The sequence below is a fragment of the Acinonyx jubatus genome, chromosome C2 (assembly GCF_027475565.1).
Source record: "Acinonyx jubatus isolate Ajub_Pintada_27869175 chromosome C2, VMU_Ajub_asm_v1.0, whole genome shotgun sequence".
Classification (NCBI taxonomy): Eukaryota; Metazoa; Chordata; class Mammalia; order Carnivora; family Felidae; genus Acinonyx; species Acinonyx jubatus.
This window is the reverse complement of record NC_069384.1, coordinates 59557228-59580680: the sequence shown is the minus strand read 5'-3', so window position 1 is coordinate 59580680 and position 23453 is coordinate 59557228. Positions and strand designations below refer to the sequence as shown.

General features: G+C 43.3%; 1 protein-coding gene and 1 long non-coding RNA gene across 2 annotated transcripts in view; one reads left to right on the top strand and one right to left on the bottom strand.

Moving 5' to 3' along the window:
- The window catches only part of LOC128315181 (uncharacterized), a 100308-nt gene that overhangs the window by 25510 nt on the left and 51345 nt on the right, over positions 1-23453 (bottom strand). The window contains exon 6 of the long non-coding RNA XR_008297670.1: positions 14323-14473. This is a non-coding gene — a long non-coding RNA (uncharacterized LOC128315181). The remainder of the gene's footprint in view (positions 1-14322; positions 14474-23453) is intronic.
- Positions 6162-23453, top strand: part of DRD3 (dopamine receptor D3) — a 33552-nt gene continuing 16260 nt past the window's right edge. Inside the window, exons 1-2 of the mRNA XM_027060887.2 lie at positions 6162-6452; positions 18119-18231. Coding sequence (XP_026916688.2) covers positions 6183-6452; positions 18119-18231 — 383 coding nt within the window. The 5' untranslated portion in view covers positions 6162-6182. The remainder of the gene's footprint in view (positions 6453-18118; positions 18232-23453) is intronic.

Genomic DNA, 23453 nt, shown 5'->3' with positions numbered 1-23453 from the left:
ATTCCTATCTGCACTTTATAGGTGAAGCCCTTTGCTTACTAATACTAAAAGGTCAGTAAGATATCTGTCCTGGGGTAAGAGTGAAGAATCACTGCTTGACACACCATTGGATCTCTTGTAGCCAAAGAGAAGCAAACATGATATGAAAAAGATTCTTACTCAGACACTTGTTTATTTTTAGTTGAACATTTTCAAAGGTCTGTATGGCTAGCAGTGAGCAGGGGTCTCAAGCAAGGAAAATACTGACAGTATCCAAATGAATGCCTGATATTAAAGCATCTATACATAAGGTTGCTTATTATAGAATATGAATTAAAGCAAATACCAAATAGGTCTTACTCAGTATTAAAGTCAATACCTAATGCACTAAAGTTTGCCATTGATTATAATTCGCTTATTTATTGACTGATCTATTGAGTTCCCATTTTATCTCTGATTAGAATGATAAAATGCTTGGTCATTCGAAGTTGTGATGGAAAGTGGGAATTCTCTGCTCTATGGGGCAGGTTTAATTAGAGAAAAAAATGTATATTACCTTAGCTACTGGATCTCAGAGACTAGCTATGGTTTTTCCCTGTACAATTTCCAACAATGTAAATATGCCCGAATGTATAAATATGCTATGTATTTTAATGCATTTGTGAATCTTCATTAGGAAAATAAACTAGACAACAATTTTCAAGAACAAAGTGCCATAGAAATGTTAAAGACTACCTCTAATAATAATGACAATGTAACTCCCACTATTTCAAATGCAGTGTGCACCTGCACTGACTTCACTGTTCTTGGTCAGGTGCTATGAACAAGATACTCTGAAAAGGCAAGGTTTTCAAATGAGTCTCTATTTCAAGTTTGTCTTCCTTACCTCAATAGTGGAGTAGTTAAGAAAATAAGGTCTAGAAACAGATCTCGGGTTGAATCAGTTTCATCATTTATTATTGTATGACCCCAACAAGATACTTAACCTTTCTATTACTTACTTTCTTCATCAGCAAAATGGGAGTAATACTAGCACCTACCTCCTTTATCAGGTTGTTGTGAGATTTAAATATGAAAATGCTTACAAATTTTAGCCATAATTATCAACCTTTTCAACCAATATAGCAAATCTGCATTGAAGCCCAGAACCAGAAAAGCTATGGAGACTAGAGGTCAGGATATAACTGAGTGAAAGGTTAGAGATAGCAAAAGACAGGAATCTATGATACAAATGAAGATTTGGCCATGGAACCCTGCTATTAAGGTGTTCTGTTCTGGGTTTAGAAAAAAAACATCTCTACTTGGAAATGACTCCATACATCAATGTCCACCCCCAGAATAGACACATTAAATAAGTTGTGAGTTTGATATTTAAGGAGACTTAAGATCAAAGCTAGGCTCTATACAGCTTCCTATATAGTATATAATCTTGAGAAAGTTACTGAACCTTTCTTTGACTCGGTTTTTTAATCTATATAAAAAAAAGGATATCAATATCCACCTTCAGGGCTACTGTAAATATTAAGATTATACATGTAAAGTACCAGTGCCTGGAACGTGGTAGTAACCAGAAGAGATGATGACTACTATCTTCAGAAGGAAGTGAGAACTCAAGTGTTTCAGTTTTTATTGTGTTTGTTTTTTGCCTAATTTAATATCCTTAAGGAAAGGGAACAAATAATTAAAACCTTGTAAGCCTTAATGAGTATCTTCCTAACAAGCCTGGTATGCAACCAAGTGCCAAGGAGGCACCCCACAAATGCTCCAGGCATGAGGTAGCTCAGCCCTGAGGAACTGAATATCAGTGAAGCAGGATATATGTCATAGTTGATGGGGACCTGACCACTCTTTGTCACTTTCCTTTTTAAAATAGATTATGCACTCACTTTCAGAGATGCTAAAATAAACTATAAAGACCAAAATAAATCAATACTTTGTAAGAAGATCAAAGGCTCATTAAAATTTGTGAGTAGTGTTATGTAGAATGAATCTTAAAAGAGTAAGGCCAGCCATAATCTTCTAGTCCTTGCCTTCTCCACTTTCTCACCTCCCATCCATTCTTAACTACTACCACTCTTTATTGAGGTCACCAGTAATCTCCTAATCTCCAAGTCCATTAGCCACTCTGCAGTAGTAGTTTACCTGACCACTTCACTTATTCCCTCTTCTCCTTTAACAATAAAAGCCACAGTACTTCAAGTGCTTGTGCCAGGCATTATGCTAGAGTCATGATTCTCACCTGGGAGGACAATTTTGCCACCCAAATGACATTTGACAATGTCTGGAGGCATTTGTTGGTTGTCACAACCTGGGTGAAGGGAAGTGTTACTGGTACTAGTGTGTACATGTCAGGGATGCTGCTAAAGATCCTAAAATGCACAGGACAACACCGTCCCCCAAACAAAGAATTATCCAGCCCAAATCGTCAGTACTGCCAAACCTTTACATATATAATCTTATTGATCTTCACAGTAACTCCATGGAGTGGGTATGATATCCTCATTTTGCTGATGAGGAAACCAGACTATAAATATATATTACTTAGAGAGTGATTATTAAGGTAACAAATTCTCCAGGCTCTCCTGAAACCAGTTTGCTATCTGGTAATATATTTATCAGAGGGAGAAGGAAATGAAGAAGCCCAGCCCAGCTATGTGTTATATAAGCAATCCTAGTGAAGGAGGAGGAGGAGGAGGAGGGCAAAGGGGGGGAGGAGGAGGAAAGAAGGAAGGAAGGAAGGAAGGAAGGAAGGAAGGAAGGAAGGAAGGAAGGAACGAAGGAAGAAAAAGAAAGAAAAGATGGATAGATAGACCTAAGGAGGGAGAAAGTTGATACAATTAGCTGAGAGGCAGGGAGTAATCCAGCATCTCACTCATATTCTGCTTCCATCCCCCACACCCACAACTCATCAGGAACTGCTTGGACAACCAAGGTTCACACCTACCTTCTACTATAAAGAATCTTAGGCCAGATATGATACAATGCAAAAATAATAATAAATCAGAAATCCATGCAGTTGTGATTCCAACATCAGGCTCAGAATTGACATTCAGAGTTGAGGGTTTCTTTTTGTATAACTAGTCATTGACACTCAGCTGTACTATTTTTTTTAATTTTTTTTTAACGTTTATTTATTTTTGAGACAGAGAGAGACAGAGCATGAACGGGGAAGGGTCAGAGAGAGGGAGACACAGAATCTGAAACAGGCTCCAGGCTCTGAGCTGTCAGCACAGAGCCCGACGCGGGGCTCGAATTCACGGACCATGAGATCATGACCTGAGCCGAAGTCGGCCGCCCAACTGACTGAGCCACCCAGGCGCCCCTCAGCTGTACTATTTTTAAGTAGCTATCAAACCTCAGCAGAGTAAGAAGTCCAAGATCAGAACAAATATCCCAAGGTTTTGTGCTTTATCTTACCTATCAAACAAGATGAGACTAAGAAATCATTGGTCAGCTACAGACCCCATGAGAGACTAATTTCTGGCCACTACTTTTCAAAGTGGTCCAGTCACAGAAGGAAAGGTGTTCTGTGTCCAAGCCAATCTCAAAGGTGAAAATATCCTTGAACAATCAGAAAGCATTGTATTTTTCACAAAGCTCTTGGCAGCAGCACTGATATCTTCAGGGTAGCAGCTGCCCTTTCCAAATAATGAGAAAATTATAATTATTATCAAAAACTATTATTATATTTTAAAATATATTGAGTACAAATAGTGTGCCAAGATAAAGAACAATTTTTAAAAAAACAAGTCTCTGCATTCATTCCAAGTCAGCCCCTTACAATCATTTATTCATTTTAACACTTTTGCATTCCAGGATGAAACATTTCAAAATGAGGCATAAAATGACAGACATGATTAGGCCAATCCCCTCATCGAAGGAGAGCTGCAGATACAGGATTGACAGAAAATCCTGGCCACCAAGTCAGCCTCTACCTCTGCCAGGGATACGCTGGAGCGAGCGTTCCTGTGTACTCCATGTCTAAATATTTTAGTTATAACCAACAAACCAGTGAATAAAATGTTTAATCCTCCTGCCTTGACAAATATACCTTCATAACCATCTGGAAGGCTAGGTTTGAATTCAGGATTCCTGGGCACTTAAAAGTTCAATGCAAAATGTGAGAGGGCATGAGAAGCTGCCTTCCATCCCAACTCCTGCCCCAGGGACACCATCCTCTTCTCTCCTTACCTCAGGCTACACCCAAGCCACTCATGTGAGGTCCCCGAAAGAGCTATTGCTTGAGCTCAGGGGCCCCAAATACACATGACACAGTCTACCCTCAGGGTAACAGATCCAAAATAGGGCCTGTGACTTGGAAACAGGGTCCATGCATTTGGGGCAGAGAATTCTGTGACTTTGGTACCCAGAGTGTGATCCAGAATAGCAGTGTGAACTCTTGGTGGACCCATTCCTTGGCACTGTTGGAGGGGTGGGGGCATGACCTCATCCCATGGGGAGGATATGACAGAGGGGGTCCAGAGTGGGACCTTCTAAAGCAAAGATTGCAGGGCAAGAGTCCCTCTTCCAGCACATAAGGCTTTGATGCACTGCTACCATTGTGACACAGGTATTTCCATATTTTTCTACAGGAGATGGTGATTTTTGTCTCCTTCCCTCCCCACCCCCATCTCTACCCAGACATGCACAAATGTGGCTCTAAGAGCCCAGAGTCTCTTCTTCAGCCCCAACAGGCTGGTGTCATGGGGGCAACGGATGGGCTCTGAGCCTTTCCCACTCTAAGTCCAAAGTCCCCACAGTTTGAGGATTAGTTCATCCCAGTGGGATCACAACACAACAACTGTTGTAGCTTTCAGATGCCAAAGGAGAGTGTTGGAAAAATCAGAAGGCCTGCATGCCAGTTCTGCTGCTAACAAGCTTTATGACCTAAGACATATTACTCACCTCTCTGGGTCTCAATTTCCCTGTTTGGAAAGTGAGGGCTTTGGACCCTGTCAGAGGCCGAAAACTGATGGTCATGGGTCATTGGCCCATGGATGTGGGATTTTGCAGGTGGAAGGAGGAGGGACTCCACGGGGCTTAAATATTTTTTTTAATTGGTAACCAATCTTTTAAAATTAGGAGGTTTCAAATAAAATTCCACAAGTAGATTTTCCCTAAACATAAAAACCACTGTACTGCCTCTATACCCCATTACTCTTGAGTTTTTCTCCCACAAGCCAGCATCGCATTCCTACCATGCCTCATGTAAAATACAAGAGGGAGAATGGGAAACTAAAGGAAGAGACAGAGGGAGCAGGGGAAAAAGCAAACAGAGGCAACAGAGAAGAAGACAGAGGAAACAAGGAAAGGGGGATGGGAAGCTAAGGCAGACAGACCAGTAAGAGAAAAAGAGCTCACACTTACATAGCTTGCTAGGTATCATAACTTTCAATGTCTTACATACTTAATAGCTCACTCGCTAGTCACAAAAACCCTACGGGATTCCCTCCACTTTACAGAGGAGGACAATGAAGTTCAGGGAGATGCAATAACATGCCAAGGGCCCAGTGGTAGGAAGTGGCAGAGCTGGGATTCTAATCCAGCCACAGCTCTCCACCTCACTCAGAGTCCAAGCATAGCTCTCTCAATGGCCCTGCACAACCTCTCGACCTCACCCCCTTCTGCTCTGTACCTGCCTCACTTCACTCCAGACACTCTGGTTCCCTGCCACCTTCCACACATCAGCCTGTCCTGCCTTTGTACCTGCTATCGTTTCTGCTTGAACCACTCTTCCTGCAGATATCTGCATGGTTGGCTTCCTCATGTCCTCCAGGTCTTGACTCAGTTGTCCCTTTCTCCACGAGGGCTTCCTGATTACTCTGATTAAAAATTGCCCTCAGATATCCTACACATACACACACACACACACACACACACAATTCTCCCCATCTCCTTACCTCCTTCTCTGATCTATCCTTCTCCAAAATGCATATCACTATCGAACATACTACATCCTTTATTTATCTTATTTCTTACTGTATTTTCCTCCAGAATGGGGGCTACATGAGGGCAAGAATATGTATCCCTTTTGTTCATTGCTGTATTTCCAGTGCTTAAAACACTACCAGGCATATAGAAAGTGCTCAATAATTATTTGTTAAAGCAATAAATAAAAAAGCTCCAAAGTATCCAATTTTATAGACATTGTTTTCTGTCTCCTCCCAGGAAACCCATTGGGGTCACTCTTCTCCCATTGGGCTATGGCGCCTCTGAGCCAGCTGAGTGGCCACATCAACTCCACCTGTGGGGCAGAGAACTCCACGGGGGCCAGCCGAGCCCGCCCACATGCCTACTATGCCCTCTCCTACTGCGTGCTCATCCTGGCCATCGTCTTCGGCAATGGTCTGGTATGTGTGGCAGTGCTGAGGGAACGGGCTTTGCAAACCACCACCAACTACCTGGTGGTGAGCCTGGCCGTGGCGGACCTGCTGGTGGCCACCTTGGTGATGCCCTGGGTGGTGTACCTGGAGGTGAGTGAGCCCCAAGTGCAGGCTGACTGTGTGACTGTACTTGTCCTTGTCTTCCCTGGTACTGGCCTTCCAGGTTCAAAATGCTCCCTGTCATGATCCAGGGACTGGGAAGGAAGGAGAGCCCCTCTCATTCTCCCTTTCATAAGGAAACTGAAGGCCTGAGAGCTGTCATTATCCAGCCTCACTTGCCCATATCAGAACCAAGGAGCTGGGAATTGATTGTGTTCCTGGGTCTCCAACAACCAGGTGACTGGACTTGAGTGAGGAGACTCATCCTAAAAATGCATCAGGTCCAGGGTGCCTGGGTGGCTCAGTCAGTTGAGCATGTGACCCCTGATCTCAGGGTCATAAGTTCAATCCCCACATCACATTCCACGCTGCGCTTGGAGCCTACTTAAAAAAATTAATCAGGTTTATTCTCTTTGCCAATCACATTGCAAAGATGTGGGGGCTTGGGGGAGGCAGTCCATGGGTGTCTGCACCAGTGTTTCAATATATAGAGGGCTGGGGATGTGCAGAAAGGACCTGAGACAATAGTGAGGGTGCAGGGGGACTCAGAAGGAATCACAGAAAAACCAGAAAGAATTTTTTAATGAATGAGGGGAAAAAAGAGAAAAAAACAGTCTGCAAATAGATCAGACTTCTTTTGATGGTTTAGTTGCCCTCGGACTCAGTTCTTTCCTCCTGGGTACCAGCTCTCCACAGACTCTGCTACCAAATAGACCCAACCTTCACATTTATATTTTTGATGCCTCCATTAATAGTACAGAGCCCTTACCAGTCAGATAATGCAGCAAACCCTGGAGAATTCTTCTGGAAAGAAACAGTTCTTAAATTTGAAAGTATTTTCCTTTGAAAGTGCAAAACAGAGTCAGGAGGTGATCAAGACAAAACATCCATTTGCTAACAAAGGAATCAGGGTACACCTGTTCAAGAAACAGATATTCTTACCAGGAAAACATGCAATTACTGAAGAGTTTTTTAAAAAAGCACTTTAATGTACTATAAATATGTCTCTCCTGCACCGTGTATCATGTATCATTTTAAAGAGGTATCCAATGAAGGATCAAAATGATGCTATGATTAAGAGAAATTAAAATTCATCAAATTAATATCTCAGTTAATATTAATAGTGAAGGTGACAGTTAATTAAGTATGACATATCACAGGAGAGTAAAAACCTCAACCATAGACTGCCTAGGCTGGTACCCCTATTAAAGAATGACTGGGAACTAAAATTAGACTTATGATCTCAAAGGGGAAACATAAAAGAAAGAAATCAAGAAAATAGAAAAGTAAAGGAAAAGCAGAAAAACATCTAGGCTTATTGGGGCAGAGGTAAAGGCTGAGGGAAGACTTCAAAAAAATAAGCACTAATTTCTCCCAGTTAGGATAATCCTGATGGCAAAAGATCTTATAATTATCTTGACTTTTCTGTCAACCCAAAATGACTGAAGCAACCTTGAAGTCAGAAGCTATATCTTTGTTCTTTTTCTCCTGTAGCCCAAACGTACTACCTGGCACATAATATGTGCTAAATAAATATTTGATATATGAATGATTAAATGCATCCTTTCTGTAATGTATGCATTATATGGGCAATTCCTGCTTGTACCGTCTGCAGCTATATCTATTGTTACAATGAATTTTTTTTTGGTTTTTTTTTTTTTTACATCTAACAATAGTGAGACTGAAAAGGAGTTAGACACATATGATATTTTTGTTCAAGAGTAAGGCAGACTTTAGGTGCTACAAACCAGTATGGATTATTTAGTGATTCATAATAAATAATATGGACACACCACCATCCCACACCTCAGAGTGTTTCTCAGTATACATTACAAAGATTCTTAAGTCTTTCAGTCAGACAGGTCAAGATGAGGACCTCCATGATAATGAACACCTTAATTGCCTCCGAAATAAAACCAGTCTTCTGGTGTCTATAACAAAGCCATTCAGGGTCACTCGTCAACTGTCCATTTGTGGTTGCTTCCAAGACTCTGGATAGACCATATTGGAAAATCTCTGTAGATACCAGTGTAGGATATGGACATTGTGATTTTTCCACACTAGACACCCATGCCATCCCCTGCTAGCCACACCTGCCAAAATTGATGATGTCTCCCTTCTACTGCTGAGTGTAGAAGACTAACTGAGCCCACAGAGAGCCAGCAGGAAATCTTGCCAGAGGTTTACTGGACTTTCTGTAGGTTAGGTCTATGAGGGTTTTTTTTTTTATGTTTATTTATTCTTGAGAGAGAGAGAGAGCACCAGCAGGGGAAGGGCTGAGAGAGAGGGAGGCAGAGGATCAGAAGCAGGCTCTGCACTGTCAGATGTGGGGCTTGAATTCATGAACAAACCATGAGACTTTGACCTGAGCTGAAGTCAGATGCTTAACCAACTGAGCCACCCAGGCACCCTGGGAAATTATGAGTTTTCCCTCCTGAGATGAGCTCTGGTGGAGCTCTTGGTTCCCTCTCATAAAAACCCATAGGCATTCTGTCCAACAGGTTCTTTGGGGCAAGTATTCAGTAATCAAAATCATGGTCAAATAACTCTATAATCTTATAGAGAAAATTTGAGAGACATCTGTCCACTGGGAAATGGGCTTTGGGACCTCTTTTTTGTCTTACACACTTTCTTTAAAACTCTAGTCAATGCAACTTAATATTTCTGTACCAATTTGGCCAACAGTCCACTAAGAGTCTCTCTCAATAAAAGACAACATGACTTAAAGCAGCCATAATTGACAGCCAGTTAAGATATTAGACAGTTCTAATCCAAAGGACCAGGTCTCCCTAACCAACTACAGTATATACTTTTCCTCATCTTAAATACCTTCCTGCTTTCTGTGGACTTCAAAAGTAGACAGGGAATCTTAAGGAGAGAAAAGAGTACTTTGAGTCCTTAAAGGGACTGTAACTACATAAGTCCCTGGGTCTCAGAGAAGAGCAAAGCATTATTCTCACTAACTTGTCCTAATGGTCATATGATTTGAGCAGCTGGTCGAGTAATTACATGATCATACCTAAGAGCTCCCTTAGAAAGAGGATAGGATGCAATGCTGACCATAGCACAGAGACTGCTGTAGGCATGAGGGCACCCAAGAGGAGAGCACAGGAATGAGAAGAACACCATGTGGTGGCCAAACTAGCTGCCAAATTCATAGCTTCCTGTGCTTTGACTTGAATACATCCATATTCTTTGAAGGAAATTTTGACTCATACCAGCCAGATACCTTCTTTCAAAGGAAAATTGCCAAATTTTGCCAGCTCCAGTATGTATGGCTATAAATATTGGAAAATATGACTAACTGTGGCCTAAACAAATAGGAGTTACTTTTCTCACACAACCAGAATTCTGGAGGAAGTCAATTATTTGTGTTGATTCAGTTGCACCATGGTGTCATCAAGGACCAATCTCTTCCATCCTTGGCAAACTGGCTTAGTGCCTCATGCTACTCATAGGATGGCTGCCATAACTCTCAGCATCATGGCCATATTCAAAAATAGGATGGGTGGGTATATGCTAACTAACCTGGATGTAAATTTAAAACTAAATAGATAGATAGATAGATAGATAGAAAGGATGGGTGGGGACAGTAGAAAAAGAAATAAAGGGAACGAGGGGTGCCTGGGTGGCTCAGTCGGTTAAGCGCCCAACTTCGGCTCAGGTCATGATCTTGCGGTTTGTGAGTTCGAGCCCTGTGTTGGGCTCTGTGCTGACAGCTCAGAGCCTGGAGCCTGCTTCGGATTCTGTCTCCTCCTCTCTCTGCCCCTCCCAGGTTCATGCTCTGTCTCTCTCTGTCTCTCAATAGTAAATAAACTGTAATTTTTTTTTTAACGGAAGGGAATGGAAGGGAAGGGAAGTGAACAGAAGGGAGGAAGGAAAAAAGAAAAGAAGAGAGAAAGAAAGAAGCCCTTTCCCTGGAGTGCCTCAAAGCATCTCCTAAAGGACTTCACTTAAGTTTAATTAGCCAAAGCTGGATCATAAGGGAAGGATACAAGGGAGGATAGAAAAGAAAGTGACAATGTGGGTTTTATTTAAAAAGAAGATGTGGTGGGAGGAATTGCTGTGAGATAGGCAAATAAAATGTCCCATAACATTGCACTTCTGGTGAAATTCACTGGGATGAATGTCATTCCAGCGTAGGATTATTCTATGGAAAGACTCAGAACTGGGAGTCAGAGGACATGGAATTAAGTGAATCAAATGGAGGTGACAGCTATACTTCCCCTATGTCACAGGCTTCATGATAGGCTTAACTGTCATCAACTGAGAAAGCACTTTGATAACTAAGAAGTGTGAGCTATAAATATCTCATAAGACACTTTTTCAAGAGACTAAAAACAGAACTACCTTACAACCCAGCAATTGCACTACTAGGTATTTACTCAAAGGATACAAAAATACAGATTTGAAGGGGTACATGCACCCCAATGTTGATAGCAGCATTGTCAACCATAGCCAAACTATGGAGAGAGCCCAAATGTCCATCAACTGACGAATGGATAAAGAAGATGTGGTATATGTTTACAAGGAATATTACTCAGCCATCAAAAAGAATGAAATCTTGCCATTTACAATGATGTGGATGGAGCTAGGGTGTATTATGCTAAGCAAAATAGGTAAATCAGAGAAAGACAAATGCCACATGATTTTACTTATATGTGGAATTTAAGAAACAAAACAAATGAACATATGGGAAGGGGGTAAGGAAGAGAAGAGAGGGAAACAAATCAAGAGACCATTAATGACTGAGAAAAAACTGAGGGTTGCTATAGGGAAGGTGGGTGAGGGATGGGCTAGATAGATGATGGGTACTAAGGACGGCACTTGTGATGAGTACTGGGAGTTGTATATAAGTGATGAATCACTGAATTCTACTCCTGAAACCAATATTGCACTGTTAACTAAAATTTAAATTAAAAAGGGTGGGGGGGAGGGGAAGATACTTTTAGTTGTAAGTAAAAGAAAACTTAGTTCCAATTGACTGTTTAAGCCAATAAACAGAATGCATTGGCTCTCATACCAGGAACTTTAAAAGTCCTGTGGTAGGGTGGGCTACAGGCACAGTTTGAACAGGGCTCCAGCTCCATTTCCCCACAATTCTCTCAGCTCTCTTTTATGTATTGGCCTTATCCACAGGCACAGGGTAAGCGATAGGCCTTACATGTGTACCCCATACCACTCCACCAAGAAAGGAAATCTGTGTCTCAGAATTCCAAGTAGAAGTGTCAAGGTGTACTTTGATTGAACTGGCTTCTGGCACATGATTTTCTCTGAACTAATCACTGGATAGAAGAGTCGGTTTAGCATAGATGATGTGTTCTTTCCAGAGAACAACCAGCTAGTATGCACTACAGTGGCTTTCACTAATACCATTCTCATCACTAAGGCTCACAGGAGCCTAGGCTTCGGCAGGGAGGCTAGCAGAGGCCTTCTTCAGTGTTCTTTGTCCTCAGGCCTAGCAGGGAAGTTCAGGATAAAAATCATGCAGGTGATCTCAAAGCAGGTTCTATTTTAGAGGGCGTTGGCCTGGCTGTCTCATTAATTCAGTTTGCAGCATTTTCTCAAAAACTCTTTTCTGTGCCATAACAAATAGTTCTATCTCTGATTCCCTCTCAAGGTTTTAATTTCCTGCTTTAGAAGCTGCAGTCTGTGTGGAGCTCCCTCTCCAAGCACAAACATCCCATTTTGTTCCACTCGGTTAACCACCTTTTGTAATGTTTAATGCACTTATATCAAGCCAGAAAGACAACGTAAGCAGCCAGAGGAACATTTAGAATACTAAACTCAGAATACTTGGGTCCCAGGGTGGACAGGAGAAAAGATGTGAGAGTTAAGTAATGCAGACCTAGCAAAAAAGAGCAGGGTGGGGTTCAGGCAAGGAAACTCACCCCAGGGAGTCATCAAGGTCAGATAGTGATGATGAGAAAGAGCTACCGGGTTTTGGGAAAGGAGCCTCTGGCCCTTATAATGATGTTGATTGTTAGAAATAAAGGAGAGTCTGTATTTTATTTATTTATTTTATTTATATATTCTTTTTTATCTCTGCTTTTATTTATTTATTTGTTTGTTTGTTTGTTTGTTTATTGTGAGAGAAAGAAACAGAGCATGCATGTGTGGGGGAGGGGCAGAGAGAGAAGGGGAGAGAGAGAATCCCAAGCAGGCTCCACACTATCTGCACAGAGCCCCACACGGAGCTCCAGCTCAGGAACCTTGAGATCATGACCTGAGCCAAAGTCGGATACTTAACCGACTGAGCCACCCAGGTGTCCCAAGGAGAGTCAGCATTTTAAATGGGTTCTCCACGAGTCTTACACGTCTAAACTTTGAGCAGTTCTGAGCTAAACCTTTATTATAGGGAGCTGCTTGTTCAAAATACAGACTGTTGGACCTACTCAAGATCTCCCAAACCAGAATGTCCAGGGGTGGCCCTGGAAGTCTGTAGTAAATGTACCAGCACCCCCTGCCCCAGCCCTACTCCTAGCCTGAGTAATTTGTGCAGGCAGCTGGCCATCTGCTACCATATGACATTTAGGAACCACTAATCTATAAAATCCCCCATTTCACAGATGAGGAAATTGGGATTCAGATCATTGAATCCCCTATCTTTCCCCACAGCAATCCCCCTGCCCACCCCCCAAAAGATTCCAAATGTGGCAAACAAAAATGGAATGAAGAGGCTAGAGAAGTAGTTCCATGTTTGCCTCTTGGACATCTCCCAAACAACTAAAAATCCATCCCTTAGAGCAAGCACGCTTAATCAGGGGAGGCCATCAACTTGGATGTAAATAAAATTACTCCTTTATTTTCACTAGACTGACATTTAGTATTTTCTTCAATTATGAATGTAGGCATCAACCCACAGCAGAAAAAATCTTTAGTGTCACCAGTAGAAATCACAGATATTTACGTTTTCAAATCGCATTACAGTTGTTGCAGACACTTTGAAATACCATTTACACTCACCAGTACTTTGAAATTACAGGCATTTTGGACCTGCCTGCCACTAGGTCTTGTGATTTAATGCATTATTAAAGAAGCACATACATTAAAATACTTTGGTAACTGTATTTCAGTATAATTGATATTCTTTGTGATCCACTGTATTTTATTGTATGCACTTGAAAATATTCTTCTGGAAAGGGAACCATGAGACCAAAGGGATCCATGGGGCACCGAATGCTCAAGAAGCTGTGCTTTAGGGATGACCGTTTCTGAAGACAGTGTCTTGCCCTCCACCCCCACCCCCGCATCCCCAAACCAGCGTTTCCTAAACCTCCCAGGCAGTAAGATTCACTGGAGGGACTTATTATTCCGAGTGGGGCCTGAGAATCATTTTGTTTAACAAGAGCCTCAGGTGATTTGGGGAATGCTGTCTTCTAATCAGTAAATTTGGGAAATGCTGCCTCAGGCTGGGTCTGTTGGAAATCAATAGCCAATTTCAGTACCTGAAGACGCTGCCTTGCTTACTCCCACCTTCTGTATCGCCAAAGGGAGTTACTTATATTCATTAGCAAGTGAGAGTAACACCACCTGGCCACTGCACAATTCTGGAGTGAGTTATTCATTAGAATTTAGGAGAAAGGTAGAATCATGTCTCTACAGAGCCTTAAATCGATCAGATTTTGGTTTTGCTTTTTTTTTTTTCTCCTTCAATTTCCAAGCTCACCTTACCTTTTATGTTCTCCCCACACTTTGTCCTTATGTCCCCATGAGCACTTTTCACATTGTATCCTAGTTATTTCCTGCGTGTCTCTCTCATGGGCCCTCAGCTCACCCCCAGACCCATTCATACGTGACTCCCCCGAACATGTGCACACTACGGTCTGAGGCCCTGGGGGCAAACACAGGCTCCACTCACTTGAATATGCTCACCGGAGCGAAGTATCAGACACTCAGTTGATATCGGCTGTGTGGTGGATGGATGGGCCAGGACCAGCTCTTCTCCCTCCCAGGTGGTAGAACGGGGTGGACCTGTAGACTTCCCAGAAGGTGTGCACCAAGGTGCTAACCTGTGAGAGGCAAAATAGAGTAATCGTTAATATTCAGGGTTTGTAACGCCAGATGCTTTTACTAGCTATGCGTCCGTAGGCAAATCGCTTGGCCATTCTCAGTCTCCACTTCTTTACCTTTAACCTAGAAATAATATTTACCTCACGTGTGAGAGTTACTTAACCATGTGCTTGGTCCTTTGCAGCTCTATTGATTGCTTATTAGTATTTACTTGGTGTGGAGGACTCCAGTAAAGAAAAAAAAAAAAGGATTTCCATTACATATCCCACCAGTTAGAGATTCTTTTTCAGGAGTAAGCTCCAGGAAAGGCTAAGTGATGGTACCTTAGTGGGAGTTACATCAATCAGCTGATCAGACTTTTTTTTTCCTTTTGACACTTAGTTGAGATCAAGGAGAATGGGAAATTTGATGGTAGAAGTGGGGACAGGAAAAGAGGAAAGTAGGGGCGACTGGGTGGCTCAGTCGGTGAAGCGTCCGACTTCAGCTCAGGTCATGATCTCACAGTTTGTGAGTTCGAGCCCTGCGTCGGGCTCTGTGCTGACAGCTCAGAGCCTGGAGGCTACTTCAGATTCTGTGTCTCCCTCTCTTTGCCCCTCCCCCGCTTGCCCTCGGTCTCTCTCTCTCTCTCTCAAATAAATAAATAAATAAATAAATAAATAAATAAATAAATAAATAAATATTTTAAAAAAAGAGAGAGGAAAGCAGAACAGGGTGGCACAGGGGAAGCCAGGGGAGACCTTGAGGGCTTTGGCCTCCAGGGGCTAAAGAAGCAGGGTACCAAAAATCCTCCCAGGTGTGTGCTTTCACTACCCCCGTATAGCAGGGCAGGCAATGACCTCCACCTCAATGCCCTGTCTGCTTCTGCTAGCTGTGCCACCCTGGGGGAAGTGCTGACCCTCTCCCAGCTTTCATCCCTTTCTCTGTGGTAAAAACAGTAGCAGTTTCTCATAGGATTACAAGTGGCAATAGAGGCCATGTACGTAGAGTGCTTTGCAGAATCAAGGCTTAGTAAGCATTCAAGAAATGTTAGCTATTTGTACTAATACAGGTTATGTCAGAGACCACTGACTCTTTCAGAATAGTCCCTGCTCCTAGAGAATTAAGGAACAGTAATTCAATTTCCTATCAAGTAAGCATATCATTTGTCCCCCAAAAGCTTTAAGGGCACATATAGTAAAGAACAAATTCAGTTTTCAGAATCTAAAGCTTCAAAGGTATAGACATTCCCAGAATGGGTCATGTTGGTCAGTGACTCGTGCAGAGTAAGTTCTCAATAAATGTTAGATTGTATTAACAATGTTAGGATCTCATAATGATCTCTAGTCATTTTATTTAAGAATGCCTTGCTCCTCAGTTATCACATAAGTTCTTCAAGGACAAGGCCTGAAGTACATTTTTAAGACTTCTTAAAACACAAAGCAAATCCTCCTTCTACTAACTAAGGGGCCTCACAACTACTTGGTTCATGAATGAATGAATGAATGAATGAACAAATGAACGAATACCCAGCAAGCACTGGAGTTTGCTATTATTCTAACTATCCTCTCTCACCTACATTTTCACCCCCAACTCACAGACACAGGCATTCACAATTTTGCAAAACAAAAAGTAGGCTTTACCCAATTTAAGACATAAATTGCATAGTAGACTTATGTTAAAATGAGACTTAGTACACAAAATTCAACTTCTGCAAGAAGCTTTTACAGTATACAACCATCCAGTGTACTGAGAAAACCATCCTTTATTCTCCTGGCTCCCTTAAATCATTGTGTTATTATGACTATACAGCTCCCTTTTGATGAGTTTCTCATTCTCAGAATTCCTATAAATTCATATTAGGCCTTATTTATATAGAGCCAAATGGTTGAACTATAAGAAAGTAAATCCACAACCTAATGAACAAAAACAACAACTTCATCACTAGTTTGAACTTTTCATTGTTGCTTTTAAACAAAATATCCTTGGTGAAGGCTTCTCAAAATAGAGTCTGGAGAAGACCAAATACAGGGCTAACATCGGGTGCTGAAAAGAAATAAATCTAAGGGGAAAGAAGTGATTAGGGAAGAGAGACTTTCACAACCTTTCTTTAGTGGAATAAATCAGAAATGAACAGTAAAGTGACTTGGCCACGTAACATGAATCTTCGATGAGAAAAACTAACCAGAGGAACAACACCATCTTCACACACTCTCATTTGGACAATACCTGTTTTTTCCCTTGAGAAGCTACTTCAGAGGTTAGTGTACCTATTTTTCAATCCCCTTTCTCTTAGAGAGCCACTGGGCCTGCCCAGAAGGGATATCATGAGCACCCAGCTACAGCCAGGGGCACAAAGCTTCACAGGTTTCCCCTTGAGAAGCATGGTCCCCAAGGGCAGAGGCACAAATGCCTCAGGGCCCAAGAATGGAGTTTATGGGCACTGTGAAAGTAACAGTCTCCCTGAACATGTCTGGTTTGATTCGCTTATGTAAAAAGTTTTAAAATAAAATAGAAATATGCTAGGATACCAATTAAATTACCTAAGTTCCTGGCACTCTGTAAGCATGACCAGGAGGAAGTTTGGGAGCTTAGAACACACATGTAAATGCGTGAGGCCAGGACCATCCTCACTGGTGCTGTGAGTCATAGAATCAGCACCCCTTTCTGATGCCCTGGACCCATTGTTCCCCCACCTCCTGGTGACTGAAACCGGGCATCCAAGCCAGGTACATTGGCACAGACTTACTTCACACAGGTTCTTACAGATACTGTTCTAGAATGCTTCCAAGCTTTAAAACCAGAAGCCAGACAGATTTTTCATTTTAGAGGTAAGTGTCATGAAAAACGTGTTCCCAGACTGTTTCCTGGGTACATGGTAAGCTCTCCACTGTGAGGAGGGCTTCAGAAAGGCAGTCTTGGCACAATGCACACATCTGGCTATCACCCAAGCTCTTCTCACTACCAGCTGGGCATCTGTGGGCATACCACTTAACCACGAGGAGCTTTAGTTGCCTCCTGAGTTTGAACTAGATCAGTAATTCTCAAATCTTGGTGTATTTGGAGGGAGTGGGGGAGAGGGCCAGAGGGAGTATTTAAAAATGAAAATTCATGGGGGTGCCTGGGTGGCTCAGTCGGTTGAGTGTCTGACTTCGGCTCAGGTCATGATCTCAAGGTTCGTGGGTTCGAGCCCCGCATCAGGCCCTGTGCTGACCGCTTGCTCACAGCCTGGAGCCTGTTTCAGATTCTGTGTCTCCCTCTCTCTCCGCCCCTCCCCCACTCGTGCTCTGTCTCCATCTCAAAAATAAACATTAAAAAAATTTTTTTTAAATGAAAATTCATGGGCTCCAGATTCAGAGATTCTGACTCAGTAGACCTAAGGAAGGGTTCAGAAATCTGTATCTTTAAGAAGCACCCCACTGTGGACCACACTTTCAGAAACACTGGACTAATTCCAGCACTAATTTTCTAACATTCTGTGAATCTGTCCTTTCTTGGGTGACCAATCATCTTGAGCAGCCTGGAACTCCTCAGTGTCTGACTCCCCTTGGCACAATGGTACCAGCCAGAGGGAGGGCATGTCAGCGCGTGCAGGCTAGCCTAGGGAAGGCAACAGACTTGACTGGGTTGTCGGGGGAAACACTAACATCCTTGTCTCTGATGCTCAGGTAACAGGTGGAGTCTGGACTTTCAGCCGAATTTGTTGTGATGTTTTCGTCACCCTGGATGTCATGATGTGTACAGCCAGCATCCTGAACCTCTGCGCCATCAGCATTGACAGGTAGAGCTTGGATTCCCCTTCTACCAGGTCTAGGCTGCCAGGTGGTATGGGAAACCAGCCTGGGAAAGCTGCTTCTGCTATATTTGAGGCCCGGGCTTTGCACTTGAGGACACTGGAGTCACTGTCAAGTAGAACTTACCACTTAGGACATCTCTCTCGTTTTCTTTTAAACTAATGTTTGCAGAAGAGAAGGAACCCCTGTGGCAGGAGAAAAATAATTATCCTATAGCTTTCCTAGCCTTTCCTTCTTCCTAGACCCCTAAAGAGGATTCTGGTTTTGCCTTCCCACCATCCTCTGGGGTTTTTGTGATTTCTAATTGGGAGAAAAGGGAGAGCAGGACACAGACAAAAAAGGTGAGCTGACAAGACTTTGGAGGAAAAATTTCCCATTATTATGTTGTTTGTTTTTGATGAAGAGGTAGGAGAAAGAGGCAAAGAGAGAGGAGAGAGAAATGCTTGGGAGTATTTGCAAGGAGGGAGAGAAGAGAGAAGTGTATGGGGAGAAAGGCGATTTTAGGCATTATGGCTACAATCTATTTATTTCCTTCGTGGAGTTTAAGGAAAACAAGGAAGCAGTGATGTTTTTAGAATTGCTTTCTGGTTGGTGGAGTGGATTCTGTGATTGCGAGTCACCTCGGTGCATGTCCCAGCTAAGCAGCCTCGCTTTCCCTACCGAAGAGTGCCCAGCCCTGGCCCTAGGAGCCTCTGTTCCTCACTTCTCCTCTCCTTTTGTTTCCTCTCCTCTTTCCCTTTTCCCCTGCCTGGGCCTTGGACTCGCTCATGGCTCCCATAGACATCTCCAGGCCCACAGGGGGCCCTGGGGAAAGGAGCTTGCTCTCCAGCCCACAGCCTCTGTTGCCGCACAAGAGCCTCCAACCTTCCCTTCTCTGAGTCCCCTCCCACCTCCCTCCTCTTCCATCCTTTCTCCCTCCTATACCCTTTCTCCCAGCAAAACCATCCACTCACTCCCAAACAAACTCTGCCAATCACTGAGAATCTACCATACTGGACTAAGGCTTTAACGTGCACTAACTCACTTCAGCTTCACAACTCAGCTGCTATTATTATCTTCATTCCCAGGCTTCTGAATGGAATTAAGGAATTTGCCTAAAGTCACACCCCCATTACAGAGCAGTGCCAGCATTTGAATTCATGTCTGACTCCAAGTTCATAATCTTAGGCTTTGTGCTAAGCCTCCTCAAATCGCCAGCTACACCCCTAATACTTCCCCCGAGTTTCAAACCGCATTACCACCTAGATACCTCACTGGCTCCTTCAAGGCAACACGTTAAAAGCCAAACCATCAAACCATCAAAGAACCAAAACCATCTTAATTTGATTATCCCTTATTGGCAACATCATTGCCTTACAATCTCAGTTTTGTTCGACTCCTCTCTCTTCTTCATCTCCCACATCTAAGCACTCAAGGCTTACAGACTCCATTTTTGCCATTTCCCCCCAAATTTGCCCCTATCTTTCCTTTCTTACTATGCCTGCTTATTTTAGGTTCCTATGACCTCTCCCCCAGTCTTTTGCCACAGCCTCCTGACTGGTCCTGCACACCACTCTCAGAATTACTCTCCCCAGAAGTAAAGTCCAAACATCCATTACCCTACTCACAACCCTTCAGCCTCTCCTTGGCCTGTGAAATAAATGTTAAAACTACCTTCACAGCCTAGGATTCAAAGTTTTCTACAATATGGCCTCCGTCTATCTTTTCAATTTCATCACTTTCTGGGTTGCCCTGCCTAAGTTCCTCTCTTGCTTCAAGTTCTATCACACTTGTCAATTTCTACAAACTTGATTCAGTTACCCCTGAACTCTCATAGCGCTTTTTCTGTAACTACGCTAGAGGATCTAAAGCAGGTCCTTCTCATTTCCCTGTGTTGGACATTTGCACCACCCAGGGTTGTGCCCTCCCTATCAACACCCTAAACCCCTTTCACGGGCTGAAATGGGAATCTTAAACAGTGACCGAAGAATGGATGTGAAAACCCCTCCCTGTAGTGATACTGCAGGCCAACCAGTCAACTGGATAGTCTTTTGTCTTTATCCTTTGATTGGCTATCCACCTGAGAAGGAAAATTAAAGAAGATGTCCATACAGCTGGGACTCCCACCATTAAAGAATGTATTTCAAAATCAAGGGAGATAGTTGCATGATGCTATAAATACACCCCAAAACATTGAATGGTACACATTGAATTATGTGGCATGCGACTTATATCTTGATAAAGCTGTTTTAAAATGAAGGGATAGTTGGGGATTTTATAGTATTTTTAGGTCTCTGAGAACAGAACCCTTCTAAGTCTTTTGTGTGATTTCTGGCCATTTAGTACCTAAATATATAATTTACATAAGTAGCAGGCTGCATCTAGTTTGCTATATCATCACCTCCACTTCCCCAAACTCTTATACTAGTCCTAGTTGCTTATCACTGTGAGTCTCCCTGCTGCGCCTATTACAGACCTTGAACAAAGAATATTAAACCAAACTGAGCGGTCTTTGTCTGAGGGTAGCCAACGTTTATAGCACAAATGTGTACCTTCAGGAAGAACATGAGAGAGTGGGTGAAGAGCAGAGCAGGGAGCTTCTTAGAAGAGGCTCTGGGGCAGCCCCCTCCTTGCCTCTTGGCTCCTGACCCTACTCTCCACCCTCTTAAGAGTGTGCCTACACACTCCATCCACACACATTCACAAGCATGGGGCTGGCAGGTGAGGTTGTGGAGGTTGTGCCCTGCACAAGCATTTGGGAACTGAATTCAACCAGTGTTTCTTTGCAAATCTTGAGTCGGCCAGGAGAGGGGGCCTTTTCCTAGCCTTCACAAGAGCACCATTGCACTGGCAGCAGCCACGCTTCACAGACACTTCTACTTTTCACCACTTTCACAACCAAAAGGATAAACCTTGAATTGGCTCTGTCCCATAGGGGACAACTCCCAGAAGGCGTTGCCCTCACTACCTGAAATCTGAGGAACAAGTCATGCCTTAGACTCCAACAGAGAAGGATGCTTTCTTCTTGGCTGGTACATCTACATGAACCAATCCTCACCAAAACTCAAGATGGAGGCTCCTCTCTATTCCAGGAATGAAAACAGGCCTTGGAAAAGCTGTCTCCATCATCCTTCATGGCAGTGTGCAGTACACAGCATTAAATTCTGTTCATGTGATGCCAAATCACTGGTCAATTCATTAAAAATGCAGTCATTCATGCAGACCTTTGGTCTTCACACAATGCTAGTCACCAGTCTGACAAACTTGACCGAATGGATTCAGCATTTTTTGGCCATGAAGCCCTGCTATGTAATAACAGGGTAGTAAGAGATAGGAAAGAAAAGGAAATGATAAAAAGGGGTTTTGAAAGCAAGTAATACTATTGTCATTAGATTCTCAGGCATAGCCCTGGATGCTTGGATTAATGCTGCCTTTTCTTCTTTAAAAAGCACAAACCCCTACTTACCCCCCCCCCCACCCCTCCTTGGCTCCTTGCCTCCCCAGGGGACCAGCCCCCTCCCGCAGCATCCTGGGTCAGAACTGACTCTGGGAGAGGGCTGAGAAAGTGTCAGAGGAGGAGGACACGTTCTGAGTGGTGAGAATTAGAGTCCTCCGCTAGGGGCCCAGGAATAATGCAACCAAATTCATTCACCAGGGAGTTCTTTAAGTGGCTCTCAAATGGCACCCATCACACAGGCAAGCCTCCGCGTCTTTGCAGCAAGCACAATAGGTACCAGATGAGTCACAGGCACCTTGGATTTTTAGTTTGCATCTAAATAAGTACTTTATATTTGCAAAGGGCTTTCCAGTCATTTGCAAAAAGCTTTCTCCTTCAACAATTTCAGGAGGGGAGTCCACAGAACTAAAGATTTATTGAGACCCCTGTCTGACCAAATAAAAGGTGGTGAAAAGCAGCCCTCACAGAGCTCTGGGGCTCATTAAACCCAGGCAGGGAGTTAGACTCAGGCCCTCCCACCCAGACCAGTCTCTTTCCTCCCCCACTCTGCACGCCAGCTTCCTGAGGAGGCACCTTCATCAGTGCCCCCACACATACCTCCTGCCTTAGGACGGGGCTTCAGGTGGAGGTCACGTTCTGCCAGGATCCTGAGAGCTTCAGCAGTGTGAGGAGCCTACAAAGCCCAGTCACAGAACTGGGAGTCAGAAGGGGCATCGTAGTTTAACTCCTTTGTGCAGAAATGTTACATGCTTGTAGGGGCTCCCGCAGCCTCTTCGGTCTGGGACTAGAACTGGGGCCTCCTGACTCCCCCACCAGTACTCTATTATAATGAGCCACCCCTTCACTGGTGGAAGTAGGGATGGGACATCAAGAGCAAAGCTTCTGGCCATGCTGCCTCTGGCAGCCCACTGCAACTTGGAGTAAAAGAGGCATATCTCCTATGTCTTCAGTGCCCTGGCTGCTCCGTGCTAATCTCAAATAGCTACCACTTGTGCAGAATGTACTGTGTGCCACGCTAAAAGCTTTTCGTTATTGCTAACCGTCACAACACCCCAGCGAGACAGGTGTATTATCCCCACTTTACAAGTGAACAGTCTGAGGCTAGACTGTGTAGTCTGCTCACACCACACCGCTGGTAGGTGCAGGAGTAAGGATCCAGTCACACGCTTTCTTCTATAGCACACTGCCCTGCGCAGAGGCGCCTAGCCACACTCTGGGCCCCTTAGCTCCGGGGCCCCACTGCCTGGCTACAAATCCTGGCCCTACCACCTAATAGCAATGTGGCCACCGGCCAGTCAGTTACCCTCTCTGGGCCTCTGTTCCCTTATCTGTTTAGTGGAGATCATAGTAACACAGTTATTACAAGAATCAAATGAGTTAATATTTGTAAAGCACTTCAAACAGTTGCCTAGCACATAGAAAGTGTTATATATATTTGTTTGATAAATAATGTTCCCTTTAATGTTCCCAGGAACAAGGGGAAGATACCCGTAAACTCATCCATATGAATAATCACAGATTCTTTGGGCTAGCACAATACTATGACAATAATAATAATAATAATAATAATAATAATAATGGGGCTTTTTAAATGTTGAATAGGTACCAGGCATTGTGCTAAAAGACTTCACAGAGATAATCTTATTTAGTGTTCATAACCGCCCTATCGGGCTGAATCATTATCCCCAATGTACACATAAGGGAATTGTATCTCGGAGAAGCCAAATTCTGGCCCGTGGCCACACAGTTAAGTGGAAGAACTGGGATTCAGAC